This window comes from Populus trichocarpa, chromosome 19 (genome assembly GCF_000002775.5).
Source record: "Populus trichocarpa isolate Nisqually-1 chromosome 19, P.trichocarpa_v4.1, whole genome shotgun sequence".
NCBI classification, from domain to species: domain Eukaryota; kingdom Viridiplantae; phylum Streptophyta; class Magnoliopsida; order Malpighiales; family Salicaceae; genus Populus; species Populus trichocarpa.
In genome coordinates, this window is record NC_037303.2 from 3,656,947 (window position 1) to 3,684,751 (window position 27,805).

Below are 27,805 nucleotides of genomic sequence, written 5' to 3' on the forward strand. Positions count from 1 at the left end.
TTAATCGGGTTTTTTTCACGGTTCGGTTTTTTTGGTTATTTTTTTTTTCGATTTTCTCGGTTTTTTGGTTTTTTTACTTGCCCCTAATATTTATGTATTTCTTACATTTTCTTTACCAGAGAATATATTTATTTGATGTCATTTATTTAACATGAACAATATATTAGTTAGGATTACATACATTAAATTAGTTATCAACAACAACTTTAAATTTGCAAAGTTAGTTTTAATATTGTAATCCATAATCCAATTAATTTATTTTTCAGTTTCTTCACTTTATATAGCATTCAATCAACATCATTAGCATCTTTTCCCTTTCCCATGATTATTTCAATTTTATTTATAAATTTATCAATCAATATATATTGACCCATGAAATGTCATATCATATATAAATAGAATAATTTATTTTTAGTAGCTTTTATTTTCAATACCGTGACAACTACTCTTTTCTTGCATGTGATATGCCTTTTATTCTAAAACTTGAGTAGTTCATCTCAACTACTCCAGCTTTGTATACCATTAGCATTTGATGCATATGAGGGCATGTTGATAAAGTGAAATCCATAAAAATTATGTTGTCGGTATGTGTTCTTTTTATGATAGCAGTGTGCTATATAATATGCTATTTTTGTTTCTTGGGAGGGCGTGTTCTTGTTGTGGTGTTAGCGTGGGCTGTTTAAAAATATAATAAAAATTATTTTTTAAAATATTTTTTATTCATAAATATATTAAAATAATATTTTTTTAATTTTTAAAAAATTATTTTTGATATTAGCATATCAAAATGATCTGAAAATACAAAAAAGTTAATTTAAAAAAAATAAAAATTTAATTAAACAAAAATTTACTTTTAAAACACAAAATAAATAGCTTTGTTGGAATTGTCTGCGTGCTTTTAACAGTGTAGTGGAGGATAAGTTATGGCAACAACTAAGGGTGTGTAAAAAAATCAAAAAATCGATTAAACTGAGAAAATTAGAAAAAAAATAACCGAAAAAACCAAGCCAAACTGAAAAAAACCGGTTTTTGTTCTAAAATAACCGAACCGAATCAAAATCAGTCGGTTTGAACAAGTTTCGGTTCGATTTTGGTTTTTTTTAAAAAAAACCGGTTTGGTTATGTTTTTTGATAAAAACCGAACTAAAAATAATCACCCCTAACAACAACGTAGAAGGAAATAAATTTTGGTGGTAGTGTGGAATCCAATGCAGAGCCAGTTTGGAAACATGGGCCGCGTTTTTAAAAATTCAATTTTTTTTCTAAAAATTAATTTTTTGTGCATGTTTTGGATCGTTTTGATGTGCTGATCTCAAAATTGATTTTTTTTTAAAAAACATCATTTTAATATATTTTGACATGAAAAACAACCGCAATCACACTTTCAAATAGACCCGGAGTGTGTGGGAGAGGGTAAATTATGGTTGATGTGCATTTGTGCTTGTTGTCGTCGACAGTGTGTTCATCTGCTAAAAATATGGCAGTGGGTAGAGGGAGAGTATGATGGGGAGATATTGTAAAAAAGAAATCAGACATGATGTTCGCGTATGTTTTAAGCTATAAATGATGGTTGTCGACAGAGTTAACAGTGGCTAGAAATGGTGGTTGGGGTGAAAGAAGAGAGGATGTAGATGCCGTGATGGTGGCTGGAAATGATATTTATAAATGGAAAATTTTGTTAAAAAAACTGGTGTGATGTTCAACGACTATTCTTTTTAGAAAATAGGTAATGGTAACCTCATGGTAGAGTTGTGAAATTAGCATGCAATGGCTTTTTAGTTTTTATAAACAGACAAAAAATTTAACATTAACAAATTAAATTAAATAAATTAATTAATTAAAAAAAACTAGAAAAAAATGTGGGTTAACCCATCAAATTCGGAATCCGTGTCATGAAAGTTTGATAACTAAATAAAAATTTTTTTAACATTAACAAAAAAAATTAAACAAAAAAAACTAGCTTACAAAAAACAAAGCAAAAAAAAAACAAATTGCAATTCACGGTAAAAAACTGAGCTGTTTTAGTTATACTTAATTTAGAATATAATAGTAATTTTATAATTTTTTTCAAATTATTTTGTTAATCTTTTTTTATGGGTTTCAATAAAGATATAAAAGTGTCATGAAAAAATATAAAATACTATATTCAAATTGTAATTTATAAAACCATCAAGGGAAAGCATTATAGAACGCAAACACTTAAAATAATTTTCTTTTTTTTTCATTTTTTTTTAGTAACTAAAGAGAAAAGGAAAGAAAAAATAATAATTGAGTATATATATTGAACTAAAAAAATTCAGAAATTTAAACTTCCAACTTAAAAAAAAAAAATAAGAGGGTTCAATGTTTCAATGTACACACAACATCAGAACACCATGAATTGCTATGGTATAATGACACTTTTGTCCTTAAAATAAAAAATCATTAAAACTATTAGGAATAATATGATCTTTCTCAAGGTTCATTAGTTATTATTAAATTGATTGAGAATAGATTAATTTTTTATCATTTTAAAAACATAGTGAAATGACTAAATCACCATTGAAAGCACAATTTTAAAACTGATGTCCATTGGCTTTTTTGTATTTTCATCATGGTTTTTTTAGTTACAATCAAGTCAACCAAGAGAAAATATGATATTTTAATAAATATAAAATATAATTAAAAATCAAAGGTGGCCGACGCGTGCGTCACATGGACTAGCGTGTGGAGAGCTTCATCTTCTTTAAATAGTGGGTGAGGTGTTGCCTAAACAACCAAATGCTAACTTCCACGACAGCGTTAGGAATGACGCACCTAGTTCTTTTAGGTGATAGGGCGTGTGTCAGCGGAAGGCTAACGATGCAACCCCAACAAATTATTTTTCTTCAACTCTCTCTTTTTTTTCTCCTCACCTCGGGTTTCATGCATGCCCTTCCAAAAATTAAATGTGTCTTATCAGTTTGTATTTGTATTAATTTTGATTCTCATTCTTTTAATTGCTATTTATTTTGCTTTTAATGCTCTTTGAAGTTGATTTTGTTTTTCAACTTTATCCCTTAATATTCGATTTCATTTAATTTCTTATTCAATTTAGTCCTTATTTTTTTATTGCTATTTGTTTATTTTATTTTTATCATTTTCTTGATTTACTTTATTTTTTAATTTTGTATCTCATTATTTTATTTCATTTAATTTTTATACTAGATTTGATCATCATTTTTTTTTATTGCTATTATTGTTTTTTAATCATTTTCTTGATTGATTTTTTTCTTTTAATTTTATCACTCGATATTTGGATGATCTAAAATTTTGCTTCACGAAATGTTTGCTTTCTATGGGGTAATTTTGGTCTCAAACCCAGGTCACAAGTTTTAAATATTAGCTTGATTAAACTTTGTTTTTTTATGTTTATTTTTAAAATTGTTTATTTTTCAATTTTATAATTCAAAAATTAGGTTACCGGGCCTTAAGTTTCATGATTTTTTTTGTTTTTATTTCTCTGGGGTTATCCCGATTTTATATCTCGGGTCGCGAGTTAGTAGAGTTAACTTGAGTTGAGTTGGATTTTTTTATGTTTTTTAGTTTCGCTTTTCATCACTTAGTTTGCTTGATAGTTGATTTCCATTATTTTATTCAACTTCTTTTGTATCAGGTTATCCCCATATCATGACCGGTCCATAAATTTGGCATGCCGACTCAAGTCGGGTTTTTCTATCTATTTTTAAAATTGATTTTTCTCATTCTTCAATATTTTATTTGCTAGTAATTAAGCTTGAGATTTGTTTTTATATTTTTCTTTTTACGAGATTATTTCATTGTAATTCAATTGTTATATTGTTATTAAATAAGATTGTTGAGATATTTTAAGAATTTTTTTTTTCTAATAGTGATAAGTTTTTTTTATTTCAATTAGTCATTGTGTTTTTTTTTTAGTTTTTTTTAGTTATTAATTTTGTTATAATTATATTATTAAAGTAACTAAGTGTATATTGAATTACTTGAATTCCAAATTTTTCTTACTCCTTTCTTCAAAAACACTATCTTCGCCTGATTTTTTCTTATTAAAAAAACTTATCCCGGCCTATGATTTACTGATGCGGATCACCTGTCTAGTAATTCACTGTTAATCAAACGAAACGGCAATAACGTAAATAAACCTAACATCGATGTCCAATTCCGAAAAACAGTCTGCAGTGAAGATTAAAGATACAGGCTCAAGCAAGTGCGCGAGTCATGACAGACTCAGTTCGAGACAACAACTAATTTAAAATCCGATCCATCCAACTCACCTTCTGAAAACATCTCTATTTCTCTCTCATTTTCTTCTCAACAAAACACACGTAAAATGGCAATGGCAATGCAGATCTTAGGATTGATTTTCTGAATAATCCAAACAATTAATTACTAGTAAAAAAAAGTAATGGCAGTTCCAGTCGAAGAAGCCATAGCAGCTCTCTCTACCTTCTCTCTTGAAGTATCCCCTATCTACCTATTCTACAATTTCTCCTTTTTTTTTAATTTCATGCAAAATGCTACAATGTATTTCTTTTTTTAATAATTAATCATACTTTTATGATTTAGTGACTTTTTTTTTTTAATTTGTGTGAAAGGATGAGCAAGCAGAGGTCCAAGGAGCTGGGGTTTTGGTTTCATCCGAAAGAGGAGCAACCAACAGTCCTATTGGTAATTTTTCTTTCGATCTTTTAATAATTTCTTACTCGTAAAATTCTTGATGGCAATTATTATTATTATTATTAGGTGGTAAAAAAATGTGTTAATTGATGGTAATGACTGGTGAAATTCTTCATTTTTATAGAGTATGGTGATGTTTCTGCGTATCGTTTATCTCTATCAGAAGACACAAAAGCTCTGAATCAGCTGGTATGTGGCTGTGGCCGCCCTCTTTTTTTTTTTCTTTTTTTTTTATTTATGAATGTAATTTCATTGGTCTGGTGGGGTTTTTTTTATGGTATTTACTGTTCGGTGTAAATTGCATTTTATTTAATCGAGGAACGTAATTTCATTGGTTTGGTGGGTTTTTGATGGTAATTACTGTTCGGTGTAAATTGCGTTTTGTTTTGCTTTATTTTATTGATGAATGTAATTTCATTGGTTTGGCGGGTTTTTTATGGCAATTACTGCGGAATGTGAGGGCAGAATGCACTTATCCAAGAGGGGAAGGAGATGGCATCGGTGCTTTATACGTATAGAAGTTGCGTCAAAGCACTTCCTCAGGTCTATTTTGGTTTCAATTCTAATAAATATGAATATGATTGTTGTCATTGAAATACATCACTGAATAATTTTAGTTTTTTTTCCGGTTCTTTGAAAAATGTATATGATGTGGCAGCTTCCAGAATCCATGAAGCACAGTCAGGCTGACTTGTATCTGGAGACGTATCAAGTTTTGGACTTGGAGATGAGTCGTTTGCGTGAAATCCAGAGATGGCAAGCATCGGCTGCATCGAAAGTATATGATCTCTCACCTTCTTTTATTTATTGTTTACAGTAATGTACCATGTGTGGTTCTTGCTCTTGCTGAGTTTTTAACACCTTTGTGTGTTGTTTGATGATGCAGCTAGCAGCTGATATGCAGCGGTTTTCTAGGCCTGAGCGGCACATTAATGGCCCCACGATAACCCATCTCTGGTACATTGTTGCCTTTTCGTTGTCTATTTTCCTCTTCCGTTGCCTCAATTGCCTTGTTTTCTTGTAGTGCTTACCTCATTTTGAAGTTATTAATGTGCTTTAAAGTTAGCTCCTTGACATCCTCTGAACTTTCTCCTCAGTTTGAGAGATCTTAAAAAAAAATTTCTTGAAAAATTTAATCAGTGATTCTTTTATTAACCTTTTTTTTTAAAAAAATTCCAGGTCCATGTTGAAGTTGCTTGATGTTTTAGTTCAACTTGATCATCTTAAAAATGCCAAGGCAAGCATACCTAATGACTTCTCATGGTACAAGAGGTATGAAAATTAAATACTTTACCTAGGTTACATGCCCTTTTTGATGTTTGATATGGATTCTCCAACTTCCTTTTCATCATTCCCCCCTTTTCCTTCCACCTGTTAAAGCCACTTGGATGGGAATCGGCAGTCATTTGTTATAGTTTCTCTATAATTGTTGATAGTCTCGTTTGAACTTATCAAGAATATCTTCAGTACTATATGTTTAGCAATTTTAGGATTTGCTGGTGGCTTATTACTTGGATGACCAAAGCCTAATCTATAACCCCTGCAGATCACTTACAGAAATAGGTCACTAATATTTCTCATCTTCAGAAACTTTGATTAATTCCCAAAACACATACATGATAGTATGACAAGTTCCAAGTGAGTTCTCTGTGGTATAGATTAGAAACTGAAAACAAGCATTTGAGACTATGAAAAAGTGGGCCTCCTTTAACTTCAATTTAAAGCATATATTTATACTACTCCTGTCCTTAAATTTTCTAGCTTGAGCATCTTGCAGTCCACCCCTTACTCTCTGCAAATATGTCTAGTAAAACTTCTTGGAATGTGAACTTTATTAATTTTGCAATTTTATTCTATGGATTGGTAAAGCTTAGTGGTGGTGAAATTGTTTTCTATTCAAGTTTTAGCTTGTGTAATATTAACTTTTTATGTTCAAAATTTATGCCTTTTAGTTATATATATATATATATATATATATATATTTTATCAAAACAGTGAATGGAGAATAGTTATTCCCTGCTATTAATTCATCGGAACTGTTCTCTCCTCTTATACATATCAATTAAATAAGTGTAGTTGGCTAAGCTACTAAATCCAACTTTTAAAACACAATGTTTCGTACAGTTTCTTTATGGACATTTCCAAGTTTTTTAGTTTCTTTTCACTCAATATTAGAATTATTGACTTGCTGTTTTGCCATGCAGTCTAACATTGTTTCTTTCTGTTACTTGTATCTGATTTTGACAGGACATTCACCCAAGTTAGTGTTCAGTGGCAAGACATTGATTCTATGAGGGAGGAGTTAGATGATTTACAGGTGTGAGAACTTTTCTTGTGTGACCTTTTCTGTTTTAAATGATATTTTACCTCAATTGTTTTTGAAGGGCCTTTTTTTTTTGTCCTTTTGGCTGGCCAAGTGCTGATGTGATATCTTCTATTATTCACTGTTAGTCTGATGATATGGTCAATATTAACTGCATTGTTACTCAACTGCTGCAGATATTCTTAAGCACAAGGTGGGCAATCTTATTGAACTTGCATGTCGAGATGTTTCGGGTGAACAAGTATCCTTAATAATTATTGAATGCCTTCCAGTGTGACAGGACAGGAAGAAATACTTGATTTCTTTTTTTGACACAAAAATTTACCCTGTCCGACATAAATTCTTTTATGATACCATCATTCTATGTAAATAATCGCCTGTCTGGCTCTTCTTTCTTTAAACTGAAAAGTATAGTTGGTATTAAAATGTGGTCCTTGACTCGAAAAAGTGTAGAAGATATTCTTCAAGTTCTGATAGTCTTTGCTGTTGAGTCATTGGAATTGGATTTTGCGCTTTTATTTCCTGAGAGACACATTCTTCTACGTGTTTTACCTGTCCTTGTCGTCTTAGCAACATCATCAGAAAAAGACAGTGAGTCACTGTACAAGAGGGTAAAAATAAACAGGCTGATAAATATTTTCAAGGTATTCTGTTCACATTTCTTGGTGCTCTGGTAATCTAAAATGTCATATTGGGCTGAGCTTGCACAAAAGTTTAGTTTTACATGTCTGAAATCTAATCAATTCATTGATATTTTCTAATTTGTTTGTGATTTGTGGCAGAACGATCCAGTCATTCCTGCATTCCCTGATCTTCATCTTTCTCCTGCTGCAATCTTGAAAGAGTTGTCCATTTACTTTCAAAGGTTTTCTGCACAAACTCGTCTTCTCACCCTTCCAGCACCTCATGAGCTCCCACCTCGGGACGCACAAGAATATCCTCTACATTTATTTTTTATCATGACTTACTGCCCCCCCGCTCTCTCTCTATCATTTGCTTTGACCATTATCTTGACAAAATAGGCATGCACTTCTCATCTTTGTGATTGTTTGGACAATGAGGACTTGATTAGTTACTTGCCCCCATGTCCACACAATAGACCATTAATGCTTTTGCTATATCCATTTTGTAGTTAGAATAATAACTGATCTTTGTTTCGCTTTGTAGAACTTGTATGTGTAATCGTTAAAGCCTTAACATATCGTACTTATCAGAGGCATTATCTCATCATTAATCACATTGGAACTATTCGTGCCGAGCATGATGATTTCACAATTCGTTTTGCTTCATCCTTGAATCAGGTGCTTACCCCCACTTCACCCTGCCTTTTCCCCTCCCTATAAATGGTTTGAGTAAGCTTTATCATTAGCTTTTTAATGCGTGTTTCCTATCTTTTCAAATTGTGTTCGCAGCTATTATTATTGAAGTCAATAGATGGTGCAGATGTTGATTGGTGCAAAGAAGTCAAGGGAAACATGTATGATATGGTTGTTGAAGGGTTCCAGCTCTTAAGCAGATGGACTGCACGGATTTGGGAACAATGTGCTTGGAAATTTTCTCGCCCATGCAAAGAGGCAATTCCTTCAGAATCAAATGGATCTTCAGAATCGTTTTTCGACTATGAAAAGGTATTATATTCTATATTTTATGATTTTGTTATTGGGATGGTCGAACCTCTTCAATCTTGGTTGGTATGTATTTGAATGCTGAAGCTCAGTCAGCAATGCTCACCTGAGAAATCCAACAACTTAGAACTAACTTAGAAGGATTTATGTGGGGCCATACTTGTGATAACCAAATCTGATATAAAAATTCAAGAACCACTGCCTTGACTCAGTATCATTTTATTTGTTTGCTTGACTTAACATATAGTAATGCCGAATTAGCTTGCAGGTGGTACGATATAATTACAGTGCTGAGGAGAGGAAAGCACTTGTTGAGCTTGTTAGTTACATAAAAAGTGTTGGATCGCTGATGCATCGGCATGACACATTGGTAGTTGATGCCTTATGGGAAACAATACATGCTGAAGTCCAAGATTTTGTCCAAAACACATTAGCCACCATGTTGAGGACTACCTTTAGAAAGAAGAAGGACCTGTCGAGGTGGGCTTTTTAGTCAGTATTTGTCATTTGAATTTATGGCTAGAGTTTCACAATTCCAAGCTCTCTTCCCTACAAATTAGGGGACTAGGGGTTGAAATTGGGTTTGAGTCCTGCACTTGCTTCCTTAAGAACAACACTATTATTTTTCTCATCCATCAAAAAGTAGATGCCCATTATTGTCATTATTATGTACTATGTACCATTAGCATAGTATTTTGTTTTTCAAATGATAAATGAAGATTTTGTTAATAGACAAAGGAATGGGAAATTACTAGTGGTAAAAAGTAACTTGTTTGAGAAAAATAAGATAAGAATTGCCCAGTTCTGCTGAACGGCTAAAGATACTTCTCAAAAAGCTTCTAACCAATACACTATGAAATGTCCATGAAACCCAATCCGTCCTATTGTAGTTTCTGGAAAATGGACCGATTCTTGAACCTCTCGCTCTCCACACGCATGCATTGTGTCATTCATGGCACAACATGTCTTTACCTTTGCGATCCTTAACCCTCCTAAGGCACATAAAGTTAACTGGTAATGATTCTGTGACACTCACTGAGATACCATCGCTCACTTAGACATGGGAAAATGTCAATGGCAATGCTATTACATGTGAGACATTACAATCATAAGAAAATCAGGAGCTACATCCAACAACATTCTCTACTTGTTCTTCCTAATTTTATGCCCATACTGTTGATATGTTTTAACTTGCTAGTAAAGATAAAATCTGCTTCTGAATGGTTTTCACTTAAATGTTTCAACTGCTGACTATTGATATGTTTTAACTTGCTAATAAAGATAAAATCTGGTTCTAAATGGTTTTCACTTAAATGTTTCAACTGCTTATTTATTTTATGTAATTGGTAACTTTCAGGATTCTTTCTGACATGCGGACGCTTTCAGCAGACTGGATGGCAAATACAAGCAAGCCTGAATCTGATTTACAGTCACATGGAGGTGATGAAAGCAAAGGGAGCTTCTTTTATCCAAGGCCAGTGGCACCCACAGCCACGCAGGTTTTACTCATCTACTCCACTTATTCATGCTTTTATGTTTCCTGTCAAGATATAGGAATCATAATTCCTAGTATATAACATTGTCAGATAAGTGGAGCTCCGGAAGACAAACCTTTATGGTTGAGTTCTCAGTCACACCCGTGAAGCTTTGTAATATAGAGTGACTGAGAAAAGATTTAAGGCATACTATCACTTATGAAAAATTTAGTTAGATACCAACTACCAAGGAAATTAATTATAAAGTTTGTCTTACTCAGATGTTTGATGAAGATTTTGTTTTAAAACATAAAAGTGAACAATAGAAATACAACTGCCCAGGGTTGCTATCCATTGACAGAGTGAATGGCTACGTAAAAGACAGATGTCAACCGTGCAACATATGGGCCACATGCGTGACTTCAAGAAATTATGTTGCATGCCAATGTAATATTGTTTTAATAAAAGAGTCTTTCAAATAGGTATAAAAAACCCCTTCTTACCAATGCTTTTTGTTTATTTCATCCACGGGATCCAAAGTATAGCAGAAGCGACCTACAATGTCATTCAACAATCACACTCTGAACATCTAACTTATCATCAACTAAACTTGTTGTGGCCAATGTTGTTCAACAAGCACACTAACTCCAATTTCTAGCTCATTGGATTTTGGAAGTAAATGATTAATAGGCTCAACACTTGCTTCATAAAAAATACCAAATCACTAGGACCTCTCCTCTCTTTTGAAAATTGCCAGTAGGCCAAAAACAAAAAACTTGAAGGGAGTTTTAGACTTCTGCATTCCTCTCTAGGGAAGTGGGAAAACCCTGTCCTCTCTTTGTTGCACTAATTCCTTGAGTTTGAGCTCCATAAATTGATCCAAAATTAAGCTTACCAAACTATGTCATCATATGTCATTCTCATCTTCTCCTGCTTTAACCTTAAAACACTGAACACCAATGAGCTAGTTGTTGATAGGAGTAGTATCTTCAGTGATAGCTAGTTGTTGATAGGAGTAGTATCTTCGACTTCAGTTTCTTCTGCTTGTTTGATTGCTAGAGCCCTCTTTCTATAATCGGATGACTTGTGGCCCGGTTCTCCACATTTGAAGCAATTGTTATTGCCTTCTTGGAATTGCTTTTCATCCTTGGATTGAGTGTGTTAGGGCTGTTTAGCTGCTTTATAAGTCACTCGGGTCTGTTGCTCACCTCTCGGATTTAGTCATTTTCCAAAGTTGGAGGCATTCCCCACCTTGGACTGACCAAAACCTTGCTGTCCAAATCTGGAAGAACATGTTTGCTGTTGTACAGATCTTGAATAACCCTTACTTTGTTGTTGTTCTATGAGCAAAACTTTATTGTATGCCTTTGAAACATTCAACAATCTTTGCAAGACAAGAACATCTTGAATTGAGAGTTTTAATCCACTCAAATAATGAACAACCTTTTGCTATTCATTTTCATTCACATTAACTCTAGAGATGAGTTGATAAAACAAATTGGTATACTCTTCCATGCTATCCACTTGCTTGAGGTTGTGCAAGCTTTTGTAAAGGATTCGAGTGTCGTTGGCAGAGAGAAATTGCTCACACAAATTTTTCTTCATCTTCCCCTAATTATTAATCTCACCCTTACCACTCCTTTGGTGAGAGACTTGCAAATGTTCCCACCAAGATGAAGTACTTCCCTTGAAGTGGATAGCCACAAATCTAACTTTCCTTTCATCTACTACATCATAGTAGTCAAAAACTCTTTTCATGGTGTTTAACCAATCTACAAAATTATTTGAGTTCAAACTTCCTTGGAATTCTAGCATTTCAACCATGATGCTTTGTTTAAGTGCTACCTATTAACATTAGGTCTGTCAAGCTATATTGCATCAAAAGGATTCTTAAACTGAGAATGGAATCCTCAAGTTTGTGATCAACCTCACTAGGAGGGATCATTCATTGTACAAGTCTTGTAAGAAGCTCAACTTGCCTTTGTAAATTAGCAATCTTGTCAACTCTACCATCATTCTACTGGTGTCCATCATTCCTCCTAATTGGAGGGTTGGCTTCAACTCCCGCAAACATCCATTTGATCTCCCCTTGCTCCACCCCTCTATCCTCTATCTCTTTGTGCCATTTTAAGCTCAAAATCTTGAACAAAATGCGACACAAGTGATTAAATTTGCTGTAGTCACAGCATTACAACACCACCGCAAACTGATAAAATCTCGTGACTGAAGCTATATAGAACAGGTCTTAATTGCACGGGGGAGCTTGATGTGCAGCTGGAAATGTATACTAAATTGATGATTTCCTTGCTGATTTCTGGCAGGATTTGTGTGCTGAATGTGGCTGAATTTATAACTGGATTCCGAGCCATAACTCTTGACTTCAATCTCTTTAGTTTGTTGGTTGTTTATAGCTGTAAGAACATTACAAATTAGGCCTTAGATTGTATTCTTGGTCAGTCTTGAACATCATTTTGTAATCTCAATTGTTAGAGAAGAGTTTCTCTCTGAAGTTTTTGTATTTATTCTCACTTCCTAACAATTCCAGCATTTCTACTTCCTACTTTCCTTTGATCCAAACTAGGATCACATCATCTAAGTGGCACCTATTCAATAGGAGCTGTGGATGTTGTGAAATGAGGACCAGATAGAGAGTTGGATTAAGATACAATGAGAAGTAAGACTGTAAATTTCAAAGGTTGGGTTGAGGAGGTAGAAGAGGATATATTCAGAAGATTTCAGTGTTTAAGGGAGTGAAATCTCCTTCTAAATTTTTTGTTTTGGTCATGTCACCCAACTCTGTCTATTTATTGGGCATCATCTTCCTGTTGACAAAATTTTTTCCTGCCTTCAAGACTACTAGACTGATGAAGTTCTCAGTTCAAATTCTTTCCATATCTCTATGACAATATTGCATGTATCATCAAACAAGCCATTTTTCATTTTTAACATAAAATTTATTATAATATATGCATCTTATGCTACCACACTATGCATGCCTCATGGTTTCCTTCCTTTCCAATCATGTATTTATGTTTTAAATGAATGAGTTTCGATTAAAATATCATCGCTACATGCAAACATATGTTCATACTAAATTAAGATCATCAGTTTTCTTGGTTCAGGTCCATTGCTTGCAGTTCTTGATATATGAAGTGGTGTCTGGTGGTAATCATCGGAAGCCTGGTGGGCTCTTTGGCAACAGTGGGTCTGAGATTCCTGTGAACGATTTAAAGCAATTGGAGAGCTTCTTTTACAAGCTTAGCTTCTTCCTACATATATTGGACTATTCAGGTATTCTTATTTAATTGTTTGTCTTTTCCAAAAGAAGAGATTAACCTGTTTTTAGGAGTGAAGGCAATTAGTCATGCTGGTCCAAGTTTTCAGTTATTTTTATAATTAGCAGTCCCATGTATGGGGTCTATAAAGACTTTCATCCCTGATATTTTTACACTATGTTTAGTTGTGATCTTCTGATGAATTCTAGTATGCAAATCCTTTTCTTGAAAAACTCTAAATGACTACAGAATTTTCTGGACAAATGAGCTTATAGTAAGCATAGGAATAAGAAGATTCTTCACATGGTATGATGTATCCTGAAATTATCCTAAAAGATAAAGGATTTCCTTTACATGGTCCTCAAGATCAAGATGCCAACCCAATTCTTAAATATCATCCATTTGATATCTTGATTCATTGTCAGTAGATCATGCTAATAGGAGCATTGGCACATAATTGTTCCCTTACAGAACCCTTGTCTAATTAGCCTTGCGGACCCCATAAAAATGAAGAATAGAGATGGCACTTCTTCAATGGATATTCTTTGCTTTGCACAGTACAGAAAATGCTAATTTGGCATATTAGCAGCACATCCATGTTCACGGTGCTTCTGCTTCTTTGAGGAGAATATAACTAATTTTGCTCCTGTTAGTGTTTTTCATTGGTCCAAGCTAGGTGGAAAATGACCTTTTGCTGCACCAAATTTCAAGTGGTATATACTGAAGTTTAACAATTCTGAAAATGTCTGCAGCGACTGTGGCAACTTTGACAGATCTTGGTTTCTTATGGTTTAGAGAATTTTATTTGGAGTCATCTCGAGTTATTCAGGTAAGAAAACAGGATTTCTTGTGGACCTGCTATAGCTAATGAAACTCTTCTAAACATGGAGAGAACTGGTCTACCTTACTAAATTGATGTTAACTCAGAAATTGTTTTCTTGCTTATTTTTAAACTAAATTGATCCGAGGAAGTGATTAACTTGGTATGAGGGGCTTACATGTATATATGAACTCTTAATTAGAAACTTCAGTCATTGTTCTCTGTTGTTTAACTCCTTTTGTTCTATTTCCTTGTTTAAATCATATTGGTTGGGAAAGTTATCAAGTTTCGTTCCAATCCTGATTAGATGAAATTTTATTGCTTTGGTCGTTTACATCTGGTCATGAACTGGTCCTGATTTTCTCTTTTATGGAATTACCTGAAATGACTTCTGGTGGCTATACATAGATTTAGACATTTATTAGGAAGACAGTATGATAAGGGTGTATCAGAACAGAAGAAGGTTTCCAAATGAAAGAAAGCAGCATGTTCAACTGATAGGTCATTAAAATTTCATAATAGTGAAGTGGTAATTCTTTGTTTTATTTTCCTTTCATCCACTTTCTTTTTCATTATATTACTTTCCTGATTTGTAGAAATTTTTTTGCTATCCATATGCAGTTTCCTATTGAATGCTCTCTTCCTTGGATGCTGGTGGATCATGTGCTTGAGTCCCAGAATGCAGGTCTTCTTGAAAGTGTTCTGATGCCATTTGACATCTACAATGATTCAGCTCAGCAAGCTCTGGCTGCATTAAGGCAGCGATTCCTCTATGATGAAATTGAGGCCGAGGTATATTATATTTTAGCATTTTCTAGGACTAATTTTTTTGCATCCCTTGTTGGAAATGTATGCATTTTCTATTTGTCATTTGATAAGCTGGCTGTGGCCTGTTGAATTTTTGCTCTAACTCAGTGGTTGCAAGTTTTTATAGGTGGACCATTGTTTTGATTTATTTGTTTCAAAACTCTCTGAAATTATTTTCACTTGTTACAAGAGTTGGGCAGCAAGGTACACGGCTTTCCTTCTCTCATTAATAACACATGCTACTGGAAATACAATGTATTAAATCATCTGTCTTGTTGGTTTGCTAAATCCTGTAGTGAAATGCTTGATCCTTCATTCCTCTTTGCTTTGGACAATGGAGAAAAGTATTCTGTACAGCCTATGAGATTCACTGCACTATTTAAGATGACGAGAGTAAAGGTAAAAGTATACTTTTCCTATGTTGTCACTGATTTACTGCACCTGTGGTCGCTGATGTGTTTGGGCCACATTTGTCTTGCGAAGTATTCATTACCTTCTCACTCTTTGGCAATTTTTAATGACAGTCTGAAATTTTGAAAACATAATATTTTATTTTTTTCAATTTACTCTTTAACTGGGACTGGGTACCTCAACTGTGGGATTATTTCACACAGTTATTTCTCAGCTTATGATTGGACCATATATCTCTGCTTTTGTTTTACATGTTTTAATCATCTTTTTCTTTCTTTCTGTCAATCTGAAGAGGAATAGTAATTTAGACCATGCTCCTCTGATACTCTCTCCCTTCATTTGGATTTAATTGTGTACAGTTACTTGGGAGGACCATTGATTTAAGAAGCTTGGTTTCTGAAAGGATGAACAAGGTTTTCAGAGACAATATTGAGTTTCTTTTTGATCGTTTTGAGTCTCAAGATCTATGTGCAGTGGTGGTAAGTAGATTGTTCTTGTGTTTCTTATATTAGTAATACAACTATCATGGTGCTATGTGGTGCTAACTGCTTGGTTCTCACATATTCATAAGTATAACGAGATATGGATGTATGTAATGCATGGCATTTTGACTTACCAGATTGAGCTTTTTGGTTGAATTCTCTAATGATAAAAACTAAATCAATAATTTTTCTGATGGAAAAACAAATACCTTGATTTCGTTGCAGGAATTAGAAAAACTTCTGGAAATATTAAAGCATGCTCATGGACTGCTTTCAAAAGATATTTCAATAGACTCGTTCAGTCTCATGTTGAATGAAATGCAAGAAAACTTATCTCTTGTATCATTTTCTAGTCGACTTGCAACTCAGGTTTGGCAAACTATTTCTGGCTTTAATTTTATGGGTACATCTCTCTGTTATAGTTATGCATGCTATAATTGTTAAATCAAGATGCACAATCATGGTATTCTGGGCAGTGTTTCACTCTAATCTCTAATATGTATCTGTCTTATAAATTTCAAACTCTAGGAATGCAGATAAACTGCTCGGAGTCTCAATTTTTAAGCCTATACATCCATTAGACATAGAGGGAAGAATTGATACTTTGTTTATATGGATGAGGTGGCATTGTGCATCATTAATCTTATTGTATAATATGCATACTCTCTTGTCTCTCTGATTCTGGGAAGAATTATTTTAAAAATTAGCTTATCTGATGTACTTGTTGAAAATCATTTGGGCTTTCTTATCCTTGTTTTGGCAATGAAAAGATATCTCACATTGGGGACAGCTATACTAAAGCCAGAAGAGCATGTCTCAAGCCAGTTAGTTATCATTTTTGCTTGAGGACCTTTATATCTCGTCATTGTGTATGCATTGTCTAAAGGAGACTTCTCATGCATGTTGTATTATTGGTATGATTGAGCTTGCCAATCCCTATTCTTGTACCTAAAACAAAGCATGATGCATCCTTTCCTATCTTTGAAAAGAAAAATGTAGCGAGAGGATGATATTAATTAAAGGAAAAATCACATCTAGGCCAATTCATTAGCATTTTGGGTTAGAACTTTTATGTTTTGTCATTGTGTATGCATTGTCTAAAGGAGACTTCTCATGTGAGTCATATTAAGTGACCTTGAGGATTCCATGGTCTTGTACGTACATACTAAGAGTGATGCATATTTTTCTTATCATTAACTTAAAGAAAAGTGTAAGAAAAGGTATGATATTATTAAAGAAAATTCCTAAGTGTGCTGTTTATTTTTATCTTTTGCTTTTCCAAGGAGCTAGTCTCACTCAATCAATTCATTGGTGTATGGTAGATTTGGTCAGAGATGCAAAGTGATTTCCTGCCAAACTTTGTCTTATGCAACACTACTCAGCGTTTTGTCCGATCATCAAGAGTTCCTCTTGTTCCTGTGCAAAAGCCATCAGTTCCCCATGCAAAGGACAACTTCTATTGTGGTACTCAGGTAACAAACTAGAGCTTAGACACCATCCTTTGATTGGGTTTTACAAATATGATGCTATTTTGTTTCTCATAATACCTTTTGACTTTCATTCTCATTTAATATTATCTTGGCAGGAGTTGAATTCTGCGCATCAAAGCTTTGCTCGTTTGCACAGTGGGTTCTTTGGAATTCCCCACATGTTTTCTGTTGTTAGACTTCTAGGATCCAGATCGTTGCCTTGGCTTATCCGAGCCCTGTTAGATCATATAACAAATAAGGTATGTGATGCTTTTGAGAATTTAGTCTATGTTCATTTATTAACACTCAATGTCATGAAAAGATGGATCTTGATACGATTTGAATGATTTTATTTGAAGCTGTGTGGATGAACATTAAGATTGAGTTTAATATTTCATGATGTGTTTCAGGTAACTACACTTGAACCAATGATTACTGGATTGCAAGCAGCGTTGCCAAAATCTATTGGACTGCTCCCTTTTGATGGAGGAGTCACAGGTACATGGTGGTGTCATGATTCTGATAGCGTCTTCCTTTTTTTCTTTTTTACATGCACGGCTGGATGTGTTAAAAAAAGGCTGAAAGAACTTCTATATGATATATTAACATATGCATGTGTACATGCATCACAGTAACAATATGTTGACATATGTTTTATTATGGATCAGTGAATTAAAGCTTATGGGTGTACAGTGCACTTTAGGAATTAATGTCTGTTTGGAGAGCTTCAGGAAGAATCTGGTGCAAAGTTTACCACATTCAATTCTAACAACCACCAACCTTTAGGATCTTATGCACTCAATTAGTGTCAGTGAGAGAAAAGTTAAGTGAGTGCCCAGGTGTGATACATGTGGTGAGAGCTTCCTTGAATGTGAGGTGAAAAAAATCTGTTTTGAGTGATTTCTAAGTGCTGTAGCTGTGAGGGCTTGTCTCAACTGTGTTTGATTGTCTTTTTATTCATCAGTGGATTCAATATTTCCATTGCAGGTATTCACTTACCAAGTGCCTGCTCACATCAATTTTTTTTTTTTGGTCAAAAGAAAATTTGGAATCTAGTGATATTATGAATGCTTTTTTATTCGGAATTTTATGCATGCATCTCTTGCTATTTGTGCATGCTTTTGTGTGTGTGTGTACATTTGTGCTCATTTCCCTATTTTGCATCTTTAACTTCCGATACAGGCTGTATGAGGGTTGTCAAAGAAAATCTTAACTGGGGAACTAAATCAGAGCTCAAAGCAAAGGTTCTTCGAGGGATTAAAGAGATTGGCAGTGTGTTATATTGGATGGGGCTTCTTGACATTGTATTGGTCAGTATCCTAGTTTCTTCATTTCATGATATTAGTTTGAGAACATGTCTAGACGTACTTATGCATGCTCTAAACTGTAGCTTTGTGTCTGGTAGATTCATATTTCTACAAGTTTGCTATTCGATCCCTTAGAACAAGAATGCCCAATTATACGAGTACTTTGAAGAGCCTTGGGGCACTTTTAGATCAACAGGGATAGCAGGAGTATCGTACTATCTCTCTTTATAGAGAAATAGTTGTGTAGACGTACTCTACCAACTCATCATAGACAAGGCTAATAAAGACAAGACATATAGACAAAATCACATATCATCATGTGGGACCATTGGACTTTCTAGCTATTTGTCTTGTCTTTATTGGCCAAGTCTATAGCGGAGCTGGTCGACTTTGTCTTCGCTACTTTAAATGTTCAAATCCTAATGGGATAAATGCTGGGTAGACAAAAACAGCAAGCAAATATTGAAGAATTTTGCGTTCTACCAATTAGCTGTGAGACTCTGCCATGTTTAGTTAGTGGTGGATCATTGTCATGTGTTAAGAAGGCTGAAATTGGTTTTGGTTTCGATTCCTCTTGATAGAGGTCTGCCTCTCTTTAAATAGCTAGAATTCTCCCTATTTACAGCCTAATGATTATAATTACATGCGTGATTTCCTCTATCAAATCATTCAAAATCCGTAACATTACTCTACCAACCACAAAGATCCCGTAAATATAAACTATTGCTATATACAGAATATGGCCTAATTTGGTAATACCCCCCCTCAAATTAATGTTGGTCGATCAAGAAGCATCAATTTATCAATCATGAATTTATGGCGGTGACGGGAGATGGCCTTGGTAAAGATGTCAGCAGTTTGATGTTCGGTGGAAATGCGAGGAAGAGTAATCTCTTGGCGTGCAAGTGCTTCATGAATGGAATGACAATCCACTTAAAAATGCTTGGTGCGCTTATAAAAAACTAGATTGGCAACAATTTGAATAGCATCAGTGTTATCTGCATAAAGAGTAAGCTGCGGAACACCAAGTTCGCCCAATAGCCCTCAAAATCATGTGATTTCAGAATAGGCAGATGACATGGCTCTATATTCAGACTCGGTAGATGAGTTTGAGACACATGCTTGATTTTTACTCATCTAAGAACTAAGAGTGCTGCCAAGAAACATGCACCAACCCGAAACAAAATGACGAGTATTTGGACAACCGACCTAATCAGCATCACTGTAGGCCTCCAATTGTAAAGAAGTCCCTGAAGAAAAGAATAAACCACTACCAAGCATCCCTTTGAGATATCGAAGGAGGTGACAGACAACGGCTAAGTGGGTTTGGCAAAAAGCTTGCATAAACTGATTGACCTGTTGTACAACAAACAAGATATTAAGTCGGGTAATAGTCAAATAATTCAAACTTCTGACCAGCTATCAATATATGGAGGGATCAGGCAAGAGATCCCCACTCATGATGTAGTTTCAAGTTGACCTCCATAGGTGTAAGAACTGATTTAGTGTCTGAAAGACCAGCTAGGGAAAGAAGCTTCTGGGTATACTTATGTTGATACAAAAGTACGCTAGTTGGGCAATGCTGGACCTCAAGACTAAGAAAATACTGAAGCGGACCAAGATCTTTCATATGAAATGAAGATTGGAGTCGTTGCTGAAGTTGTTCAATCAACTGGGAATCAGATCCTGTAATCACAATATCATCGACATACACAAGAAGTAGAACGATTCCAATATTAGTCTTGCGAAAGTAGAGTAGTCATATTGACTCTATGTGAAGGTGGAATCCAAAATAGTAGTAAGAAATTTCTCAAACCATGCCTGCAGTGCTTGCTTCAAACCATACAGAGACCATTTCAAGTTACAAACCTCAGTAGAAGAGGAAGAAAACATGCTAGGAGTCATATAATTCTTTTCCTTTAGATCACCATGTAGAAAAGCATTCTTCACATCCATCAGATGAAGCGATCATCCTTTCTAGACGAAAATGGCCATAGCAGTATGGATAGTAGTCATCTTAGCCACAAGAGCAAATGTTTTCTTATAATCCAGGCCATATTTTTGTTGATTTTTGAGTGCCAACAAACGAGCTTTATATCGGTCAAGAGATCCATCGGTACCTAGCTTGATGGTGTATACCCATTTGCATCCAATAGGTTTTACCCCAGAGGGACAAGGAACGATGTCCCAAGTATGATTATCGTGAAGAGCTTGAAGTTCGTCTTGCATAGTCTATCGTCAACACTCGAGTAGAGGCCTGAGAATAAGACTTAGGCATATAAATAATATCAATAGTGGCTTGAACAACAGAATGTGAGAACCCATACCTATTCGGAGGTTGTAAAACCCGAGTTGACCATCGAGGCTCTTGTAAAACATGATCAGATGTTGGTTCAGGAGTAGAAAGAGGCAGTGGGTGATGTCGTTGATAAACAATTCTTGGTTTAAAACGATCAACAATTGTAGACACGTCATTAAAAGAAGGAAGCAACACAGAAGAAGAAACAAAATTTGCACAAGACGGAAGAAAATATTGATTTTCACAGAAAACCATATTTCGTGAAATGCGAATCTTGTTATTATCCGCATCATAACATACAAATCCTTTATGGGAATTGCTATAGACAAGAAAAGCACGCTAAACAGCCTAGGCAGCAAGCTTGTGATGTTCGATGGTAGGTAAGTGAACAAAGCAAATACAACCAAAAACATGAAGAGAATTATAGTTAGGAGGGACTCCAAACAAAAAAAAATATGGAGGATCAAGATTCAAGGTTTGAGAAGGTAGATGATTAATCAAATAGACGATTGTAGGTAAAGCTTCCACCCAAAATCGAGGAGGTACCAAAGATTCAAGCAATAATGTATGGACAACATCTAAAAGATGTTGATTCTTATGCTCAACGACTCTATTTTATTGAGGAGTATAAGGACACGTATGTTGAGAGATAATACTTTTCTGTTGTAGGAAGGATTGAAAGTCACAAGACATGCATTCCCCCTCAGAATCAGAGCATAAGATCTTAATATTGGCAAAAAATTGTGTCTCTACAAGAACAACAAAGGTTTGAAAAATAAAGAACACATCAGCTTTAGAATGAAGGAAATAGACCCATGTGAATCTACTATAGTCATCAATAAATATTACAAAATATCTATATTGTGCATGAGAAAGAACATGATTCACACCCAAACATCAGTATGAATAATTTCAAAACAGGCAGAAGCCCGACTTCCTTGCGTAGGAAATGATAAGGATTTGCTTTTATCAAGTTTACAAGGAGAACAATCAAAAGACAAATGAGAGGAAGAAAACTCATGTATATTATTCAAATAGCCACTTTTAACGAGATGCTTCAAAATAACAGAATTAGGATGTCCTAATTTCTTATGCCAAAGATGACTTGTATTGGCAATACCAGAACAACCCAAATATACTAAACAAGGCATAGAAAAAGACTGAAGAGGAAAAATTCGTCCCACTTTAGGCCTCGTCACTACCACTTGGCCCAATGCTTGATCTTGCACGCAACAACCACAATGGTCAAAATGAAAGGAATAATCATTTTCTACCAATTGGCCAACAAAGATTAAATTGGCAAGCCAGGATACCCAAAAACATCGGTGAAGGTAGACCCTAGATTGTCAATGGCAGTAATAGGAATAGTACGACCATCAGCTATTTTAATATTCTACTCACCATCATACTTACGAACATCCTATAGTGCTTTGAAATTGCCAGTCATGTGATTGAAAGCCGCAGAGTCAATTAACGAAGAAGAGAGGAGTAGCTTTGTCTTACCTTGAAGTCCAAGAGCAAAGAGTAGAAACTATCATCTGTTGGACATGCTCCGGTGTAAGAGTAGAAGAAGACCCCGTGACAGCTGGTTGATTTAAAGGCGTAGTCACAAGGTTGGACTGGACAACAATATGCAAGGCATGGGCAGATCGATTTTGAGGTCGTATGCGATAGTCCTTAATAATGTGACCTTTTTTTTTTTTGCAGTAATTGCAGAACTTCTTGTTGCAATTCTTTGCTATGTGCCCAAACTCCTTGCAATTGTAGCATTGTGGCAGGGATTTGGATCCACCTTTGCCTTGAGCTGCATAGGCCATGTTGACTATCTTAGTAATGACAGTGTCTTGGGCAATGCCATGTTGTGAGGCAAGATGTTGTTCCTCACGCAGAAGCTCTCCCAGGCACTCATCCAAGGTTGGAATAGGTTTGCGGTCAATCAGCCCAGCACGTACACTCTCAAATTTTGGGTGAAGCTTCATTAAGATTTGGTCTCGTCGGCTCTCGGAATGGATCGCTTGTTCTGCCCCCAATGCTTCCTTCGGAACCTTAGACTGCACCAACCTAGAATAAGCACTCCACTAGATTAGGAAACCCAGATAATATTGCTCAGTTGACTAATTCCCTAGGCAATAATTTCCAATGTCTAACTCTAATTTGGAACTTTCGAGCAGAGTTATCTTAATGATACATCCGCCGAAGTGAATCTCACATTTCCTTAGCAGTATTAAAGGAACAAAGATTGTTGACCATAAGAGGTTCAATAGAACTCAACAACCATGAAACAACCTTGCTTTCCCAAGAACCAAGTTCTTTGGGATCAGTTGGAACTGTAAAGGACCCATCCAAATGATTCCATAATTCTTTTCCTTTGACAAACATCTGATAGTGAAATTCCCAAGAAGTGTAATTCTTGTCATTCATGCGAACAATGGAAATTTTCTCTTCTAGCATGACTAAGAAAACACAACAGCTCCAAAAAAATAGACAAGCCTAATGAAGACACTAATGCCACAAAATAAGATGCTGATACAAATCAGCCTAAGCCAAAGAATATCCCAAGCTAAAAAAAAAAAGAATTGAATCAGCCCACAAACCAAGATGAGAATTTCTTACAACTCCATAAACTTAAGCTAAGAGCTCTGATACCATGTTAAGAAGGCTGAAATTGGTTTTAGTTTTGATTCCTCTCAATGGAAGTCTGTCTCTCTTTAAATAGTTAGAATTCTCCCTATTTACAGCCTAATGATTATAATTACATGCATGATTTCCTTTATCAAATCATTCAAAATTCATAAAATTGCTCCTCCAACCACATAAATCCCTAACATTGCTCCACCAACCACAAAGATCCTGTAAATATAAACTATTGCCATATACAGAATATGGCCTAATCTGGTGACATCATGTTCATCTTAGATCAGAGCTCTGAATGTGTGCTTGATCTACTCTACTTAAAAGTCATTGAACCAATCACTCAATGCCAGATGCCCAAATCTCTTTTCACCATCTATCTTCATTATTGGTCATATTTGTTTCTCTTGTTATATTGTTGGGAATGATGTCCTAGTGGGTGTTAATATTTATGTCCTGTTTTGTTGTTGTAAATGATGTGCAAGCGGATCCAATTCTTATTTGTTGAACCAATGTAGTAATCAACGTTGTTGTATGTTTAGATCATAGATCAATCTTATTAATGGAGTAAAACAATTATTGTTCATGCATTTAGTCACATGAAACATTTTCTTATAATAATACATCACAGGGCCTGTAATCTATCTCTATTTTATCTGTAAAATCACATATGGAATGTAACATTTGGTTGAGTAAATGACTGTTAATGAAAATAAAGATGAGCATTAGAAAATAATGAAAAACAAAATCTGAACTAGGTTTTTCATTTACATTAATTTGGCAAGGCAAAAGGCTTGCCTGGCAGGCTAATTAACCTGATTCTGTATGCCACAATATATTGTTTAGTCTGCAAAACATTAACATGGCTCATCTAGTTGACTTCTGTTATGATTGGGAACCAATGTTTCATACTGCCTCTTATAGTTGTTTTACATGATTGACAGAGGGAAGTTGATACCATGCATTTCATGCAAACTGCCCCTTGGTTGGGCTTGTTTCCTGGCGCAGATGGCCAAATATTGCATTCACAGGATGGTGGGGATAGTCCTGTTGTCAATCTTTTCAAATCAGCCACTGCTGCAATAGTGTCTAACCCTGGTTGTCCAAATCCAACATCTTTTTATACCATGTCAAAACAGGCAGAAGCTGCAGGTGCATAATTCATTTCTCTTCAGATGGCTTTTTGCTGTTTGGTTGACCACCTTTATAGAAGCAAAAACATATGCCAGTTCTTTTGTAATAACAGTAGTTAGTCACCCTATTTTGATGCCTGTTATTACATTCAAGTTTTGTTCCCTTGGTTTCCTTAATTTTTAATTTTATGGTCTGGTGTCTTCATTTTGTTGCAGATCTTCTTTACAAAGCTAGCATGAATACTGGAAGTGTGCTGGAATATGCCCTTGCTTTTACCAGTGCTGCATTGGATAAATATTGCAGTAAATGGAGTGCTGCTCCCAAGACAGGCTTCATTGACATAACAACCTCAAAGGACTTTTACCGTATATATAGTGGCCTTCAAATTGTAAGGAATGACCTTCTACAGTTTATTTTTATAATAACTTCACACTTGGGTAATATATCTGAACCATAATCATCTTCAGTTTTATCAGTTGAGGTATTAGTTCATATTCTAGACTAAGAGTAAATCTATCTGTTAGTTGATACATAACTTTTCTCAACAGCCATCTCCGTAGTGCTGCGGGTTGTACTTCTCATTAATATGTATTTTTGGGCCAAAAATTTCACACATGAACTATTTTATTTATTACTAAAATCTTAGACAACTATTGTCATTCTCAGATTCTGCAAAATGACAATCATAATGACAAGCTTTTTACCATTCTGAAATTAATAATGTCTTTTAAAATGTTTATTCATGCTGTTTTTCATTATTGTATTGTTAATTCATGTTTCATAGCCTGATTTAATCAGAAAATAATCTTTCTGATTTTTCATTTAAATCTTGATTTGACAACCATGCTGATGAGGTACTAATTCCCAGACATGTGATACCTCCTGATGAGCAGCCACAATGATGTTGTGGTATGGGGTGGTGCTGTGGTCTGGGGGCGGGTGTTACAATCCAGGTCAAGGCTAAGAACTGCACACATCATAGTACTCATTCAATCCCGTGGGATTAAGAGAACCATTTTGAGTGGAACATTCTCCTTGCCAGTAATAGCCGTAAATTTGCAGCCTTGATATCTGGAGGTTACTACAGTTGTGATAAAAAACTGTTAGTTGGGCATGTGGACCAATGGTTCAATTAAGAAATCATTTAATAGTAAATTGTGATCAATATGTATAAATTCTTGCATTAACATAATTGACTACTCCTTTGGAAGAATGATGAACCTTTAGGTTTACCTCTTGTTTAGCCACAGAAGTGATATCTTTTCTTTCTGCTAATTTGTTTTAATACTTGAATTGTAGGGACACCTGGAGGATTCTGTTCAAGTATCATCGAATAATTTTGAAGTCTTGGGTGACTCAGTTGCATGGGGTGGCTGTACCATAATCTACTTGCTTGGACAGCAGATGCATTTTGAACTCTTTGATTTTTCATATCAAGTCCTCAATATTGCAGAAGTGGAGGCTGGATTGCTTAGCCAAGCACATAAGAATCCTCATGCTGCCCAGGTATTGAAATTTACGTCCATACTTGAAATTGTCTGCGTTCATGAGTAATATGCCTGTCTATAGAAAATCATTGCTATATATTTAAAATATTTTCTTCTGCTGGACTTGAACACAAATTCCTTAATTGATGGATTACCATCTGCCAGTTGTGCTATAACTGATTCTGTGTATAAAAATTGTTCATTTAGTTCTTTCTTTTCTTTCTGCTCATACTCGTTATCATGTAAGATTTTACTCATTATGTAGGATTAAAACAAATGATTCCAGTTCATCATGTTTTACCATTTATTTTGCTGTGCTCTAGGTCATTATGGTGCTTTTCTCAAAGAACTGGACATTTTCTAAATGGCGTCAATTTCTTCTCTCTGCTTTTCATTAAATGTAATTTGGGACGTGCAGTCCTGTTGAGCCTTGAGTCCACATACCAACTTTGCTTGCTAGCATTTACACGGCTCAGAATCTAGGTTGCAATTCATGTTTTAGGGTTTTGCCCAGCTAATCTGACCATCAGTCGACCCATGCCCTTTTGCAGTTTGAATTTGTTAGCCATCCAATTGTTCTGGCGTACATGATTTGCCTGATCACTAGCATGATGTTCTCACCTGGACAATCTTATTCATAGTGATATTCACATTCAACGAGTCATAATTCTTGATTGCATTGAGTGGACTAATACCCTGAATCAAAACTAAGCTCTATATCAATAAATCTATTACAAAGTACAGAAAATATGATGCTTCATAATCTGTAACCATAGAACTAGTATATACAATTACTCTTATGTTTTCTTCACTCCAAAGAAAGAACTGTAACTTGTAAAATCAATTTAAAGCTTTGACTGCACTTACAACCAAGTACAACGGAAACAGTGGGTTGATTCACATGCTTTTAGCCTGTTAACATTTTTCATGTTTTGATTGATTAGTCCTTGCTTTTAGCCTGTTGACATTCTTCTTTTGCTAAGGGATGGGAAACCCTATTAGAAGCCATGAAGAAAGCAAGAAGGTTGAACAATCATGTTTTCTCGATGCTGAAAGCCCGTTGCCCCCTTGAAGACAAGATAGCGTGTGCTATCAAGCAAAGTGGTGCTCCTCTGCATCGGATTAAGTTCGAGAACACTGTTTCAGCATTTGAAACATTGCCTCAAAAAGGTGCCTGAATGAGCCCTGCAATCCCCCTTCCACTTCTATTGTTTTTTGTCTCATCTGGTAATATCTATGCATTTAGTGTCGTCAAGTTGTAGTTTTATTACCATTATCATTATTGATTGTCAAATTGTAGTTGGTAATGTGTTCCCTGACATGAACTCAGACAGACTGGATTCAATTTGTATATTACGTACAAACATACAGGGGATTTATCTCCCTTTTTGTTTTTTAATGGACATCAGTCTTGAATGCAAATGAGAAAGCATTGACCTTTCATTCTTGAGGTTTATTGGGTTTTTTTAAAAAAAAAAAAACAATTTTTCTAGAAAAAAATAATAACCATTTTTTTCTCTTGAGCACAAAAAAACCCAACATGATAGCGACTCGGAGACCTTTTGATATTGTTGATTGTTTTTGTT

At 34.9% G+C, this 27,805-nt stretch overlaps 1 protein-coding gene across 1 annotated transcript; it reads left to right on the top strand.

Moving 5' to 3' along the window:
• The first annotated feature begins 4,165 nt into the window (after window positions 1–4,165).
• On the top strand, window positions 4,166–27,662 carry LOC7487214 (protein PIR). The gene is made up of 30 exons (XM_024591498.2): window positions 4,166–4,456; window positions 4,593–4,665; window positions 4,799–4,863; window positions 5,140–5,217; window positions 5,333–5,452; window positions 5,561–5,631; window positions 5,854–5,946; window positions 6,922–6,991; window positions 7,174–7,238; window positions 7,446–7,641; window positions 7,780–7,931; window positions 8,205–8,298; window positions 8,410–8,625; window positions 8,891–9,102; window positions 9,980–10,121; window positions 13,220–13,388; window positions 14,125–14,201; window positions 14,814–14,984; window positions 15,127–15,203; window positions 15,296–15,398; window positions 15,770–15,889; window positions 16,118–16,261; window positions 17,215–17,364; window positions 17,478–17,621; window positions 17,772–17,859; window positions 18,544–18,671; window positions 24,543–24,750; window positions 24,948–25,120; window positions 26,032–26,238; window positions 27,203–27,662. The coding sequence occupies exons 1-30, from the start codon at window positions 4,403–4,405 to the stop codon at window positions 27,395–27,397; spliced, it is 3,855 nt and encodes a 1,284-aa protein (XP_024447266.1). The 5' UTR covers window positions 4,166–4,402; the 3' UTR covers window positions 27,398–27,662.
• The last annotated feature ends 143 nt before the right edge of the window (window positions 27,663–27,805 follow it).

Excerpts from the sequence above, each read along its gene's own strand:
- LOC7487214 (XM_024591498.2), top strand. The coding sequence starts at position 4,403 with ATGGCAGTTCCAGTCGAAGAAGCCATAGCAGCTCTCTCTACCTTCTCT. Across the intron at positions 4,457-4,592 it reads TCTCTACCTTCTCTCTTGAA|GATGAGCAAGCAGAGGTCCA; the intron begins GTATCCCCTATC and ends TTTGTGTGAAAG. Across the intron at positions 5,453-5,560 it reads AAGCATCGGCTGCATCGAAA|CTAGCAGCTGATATGCAGCG; the intron begins GTATATGATCTC and ends TTGATGATGCAG.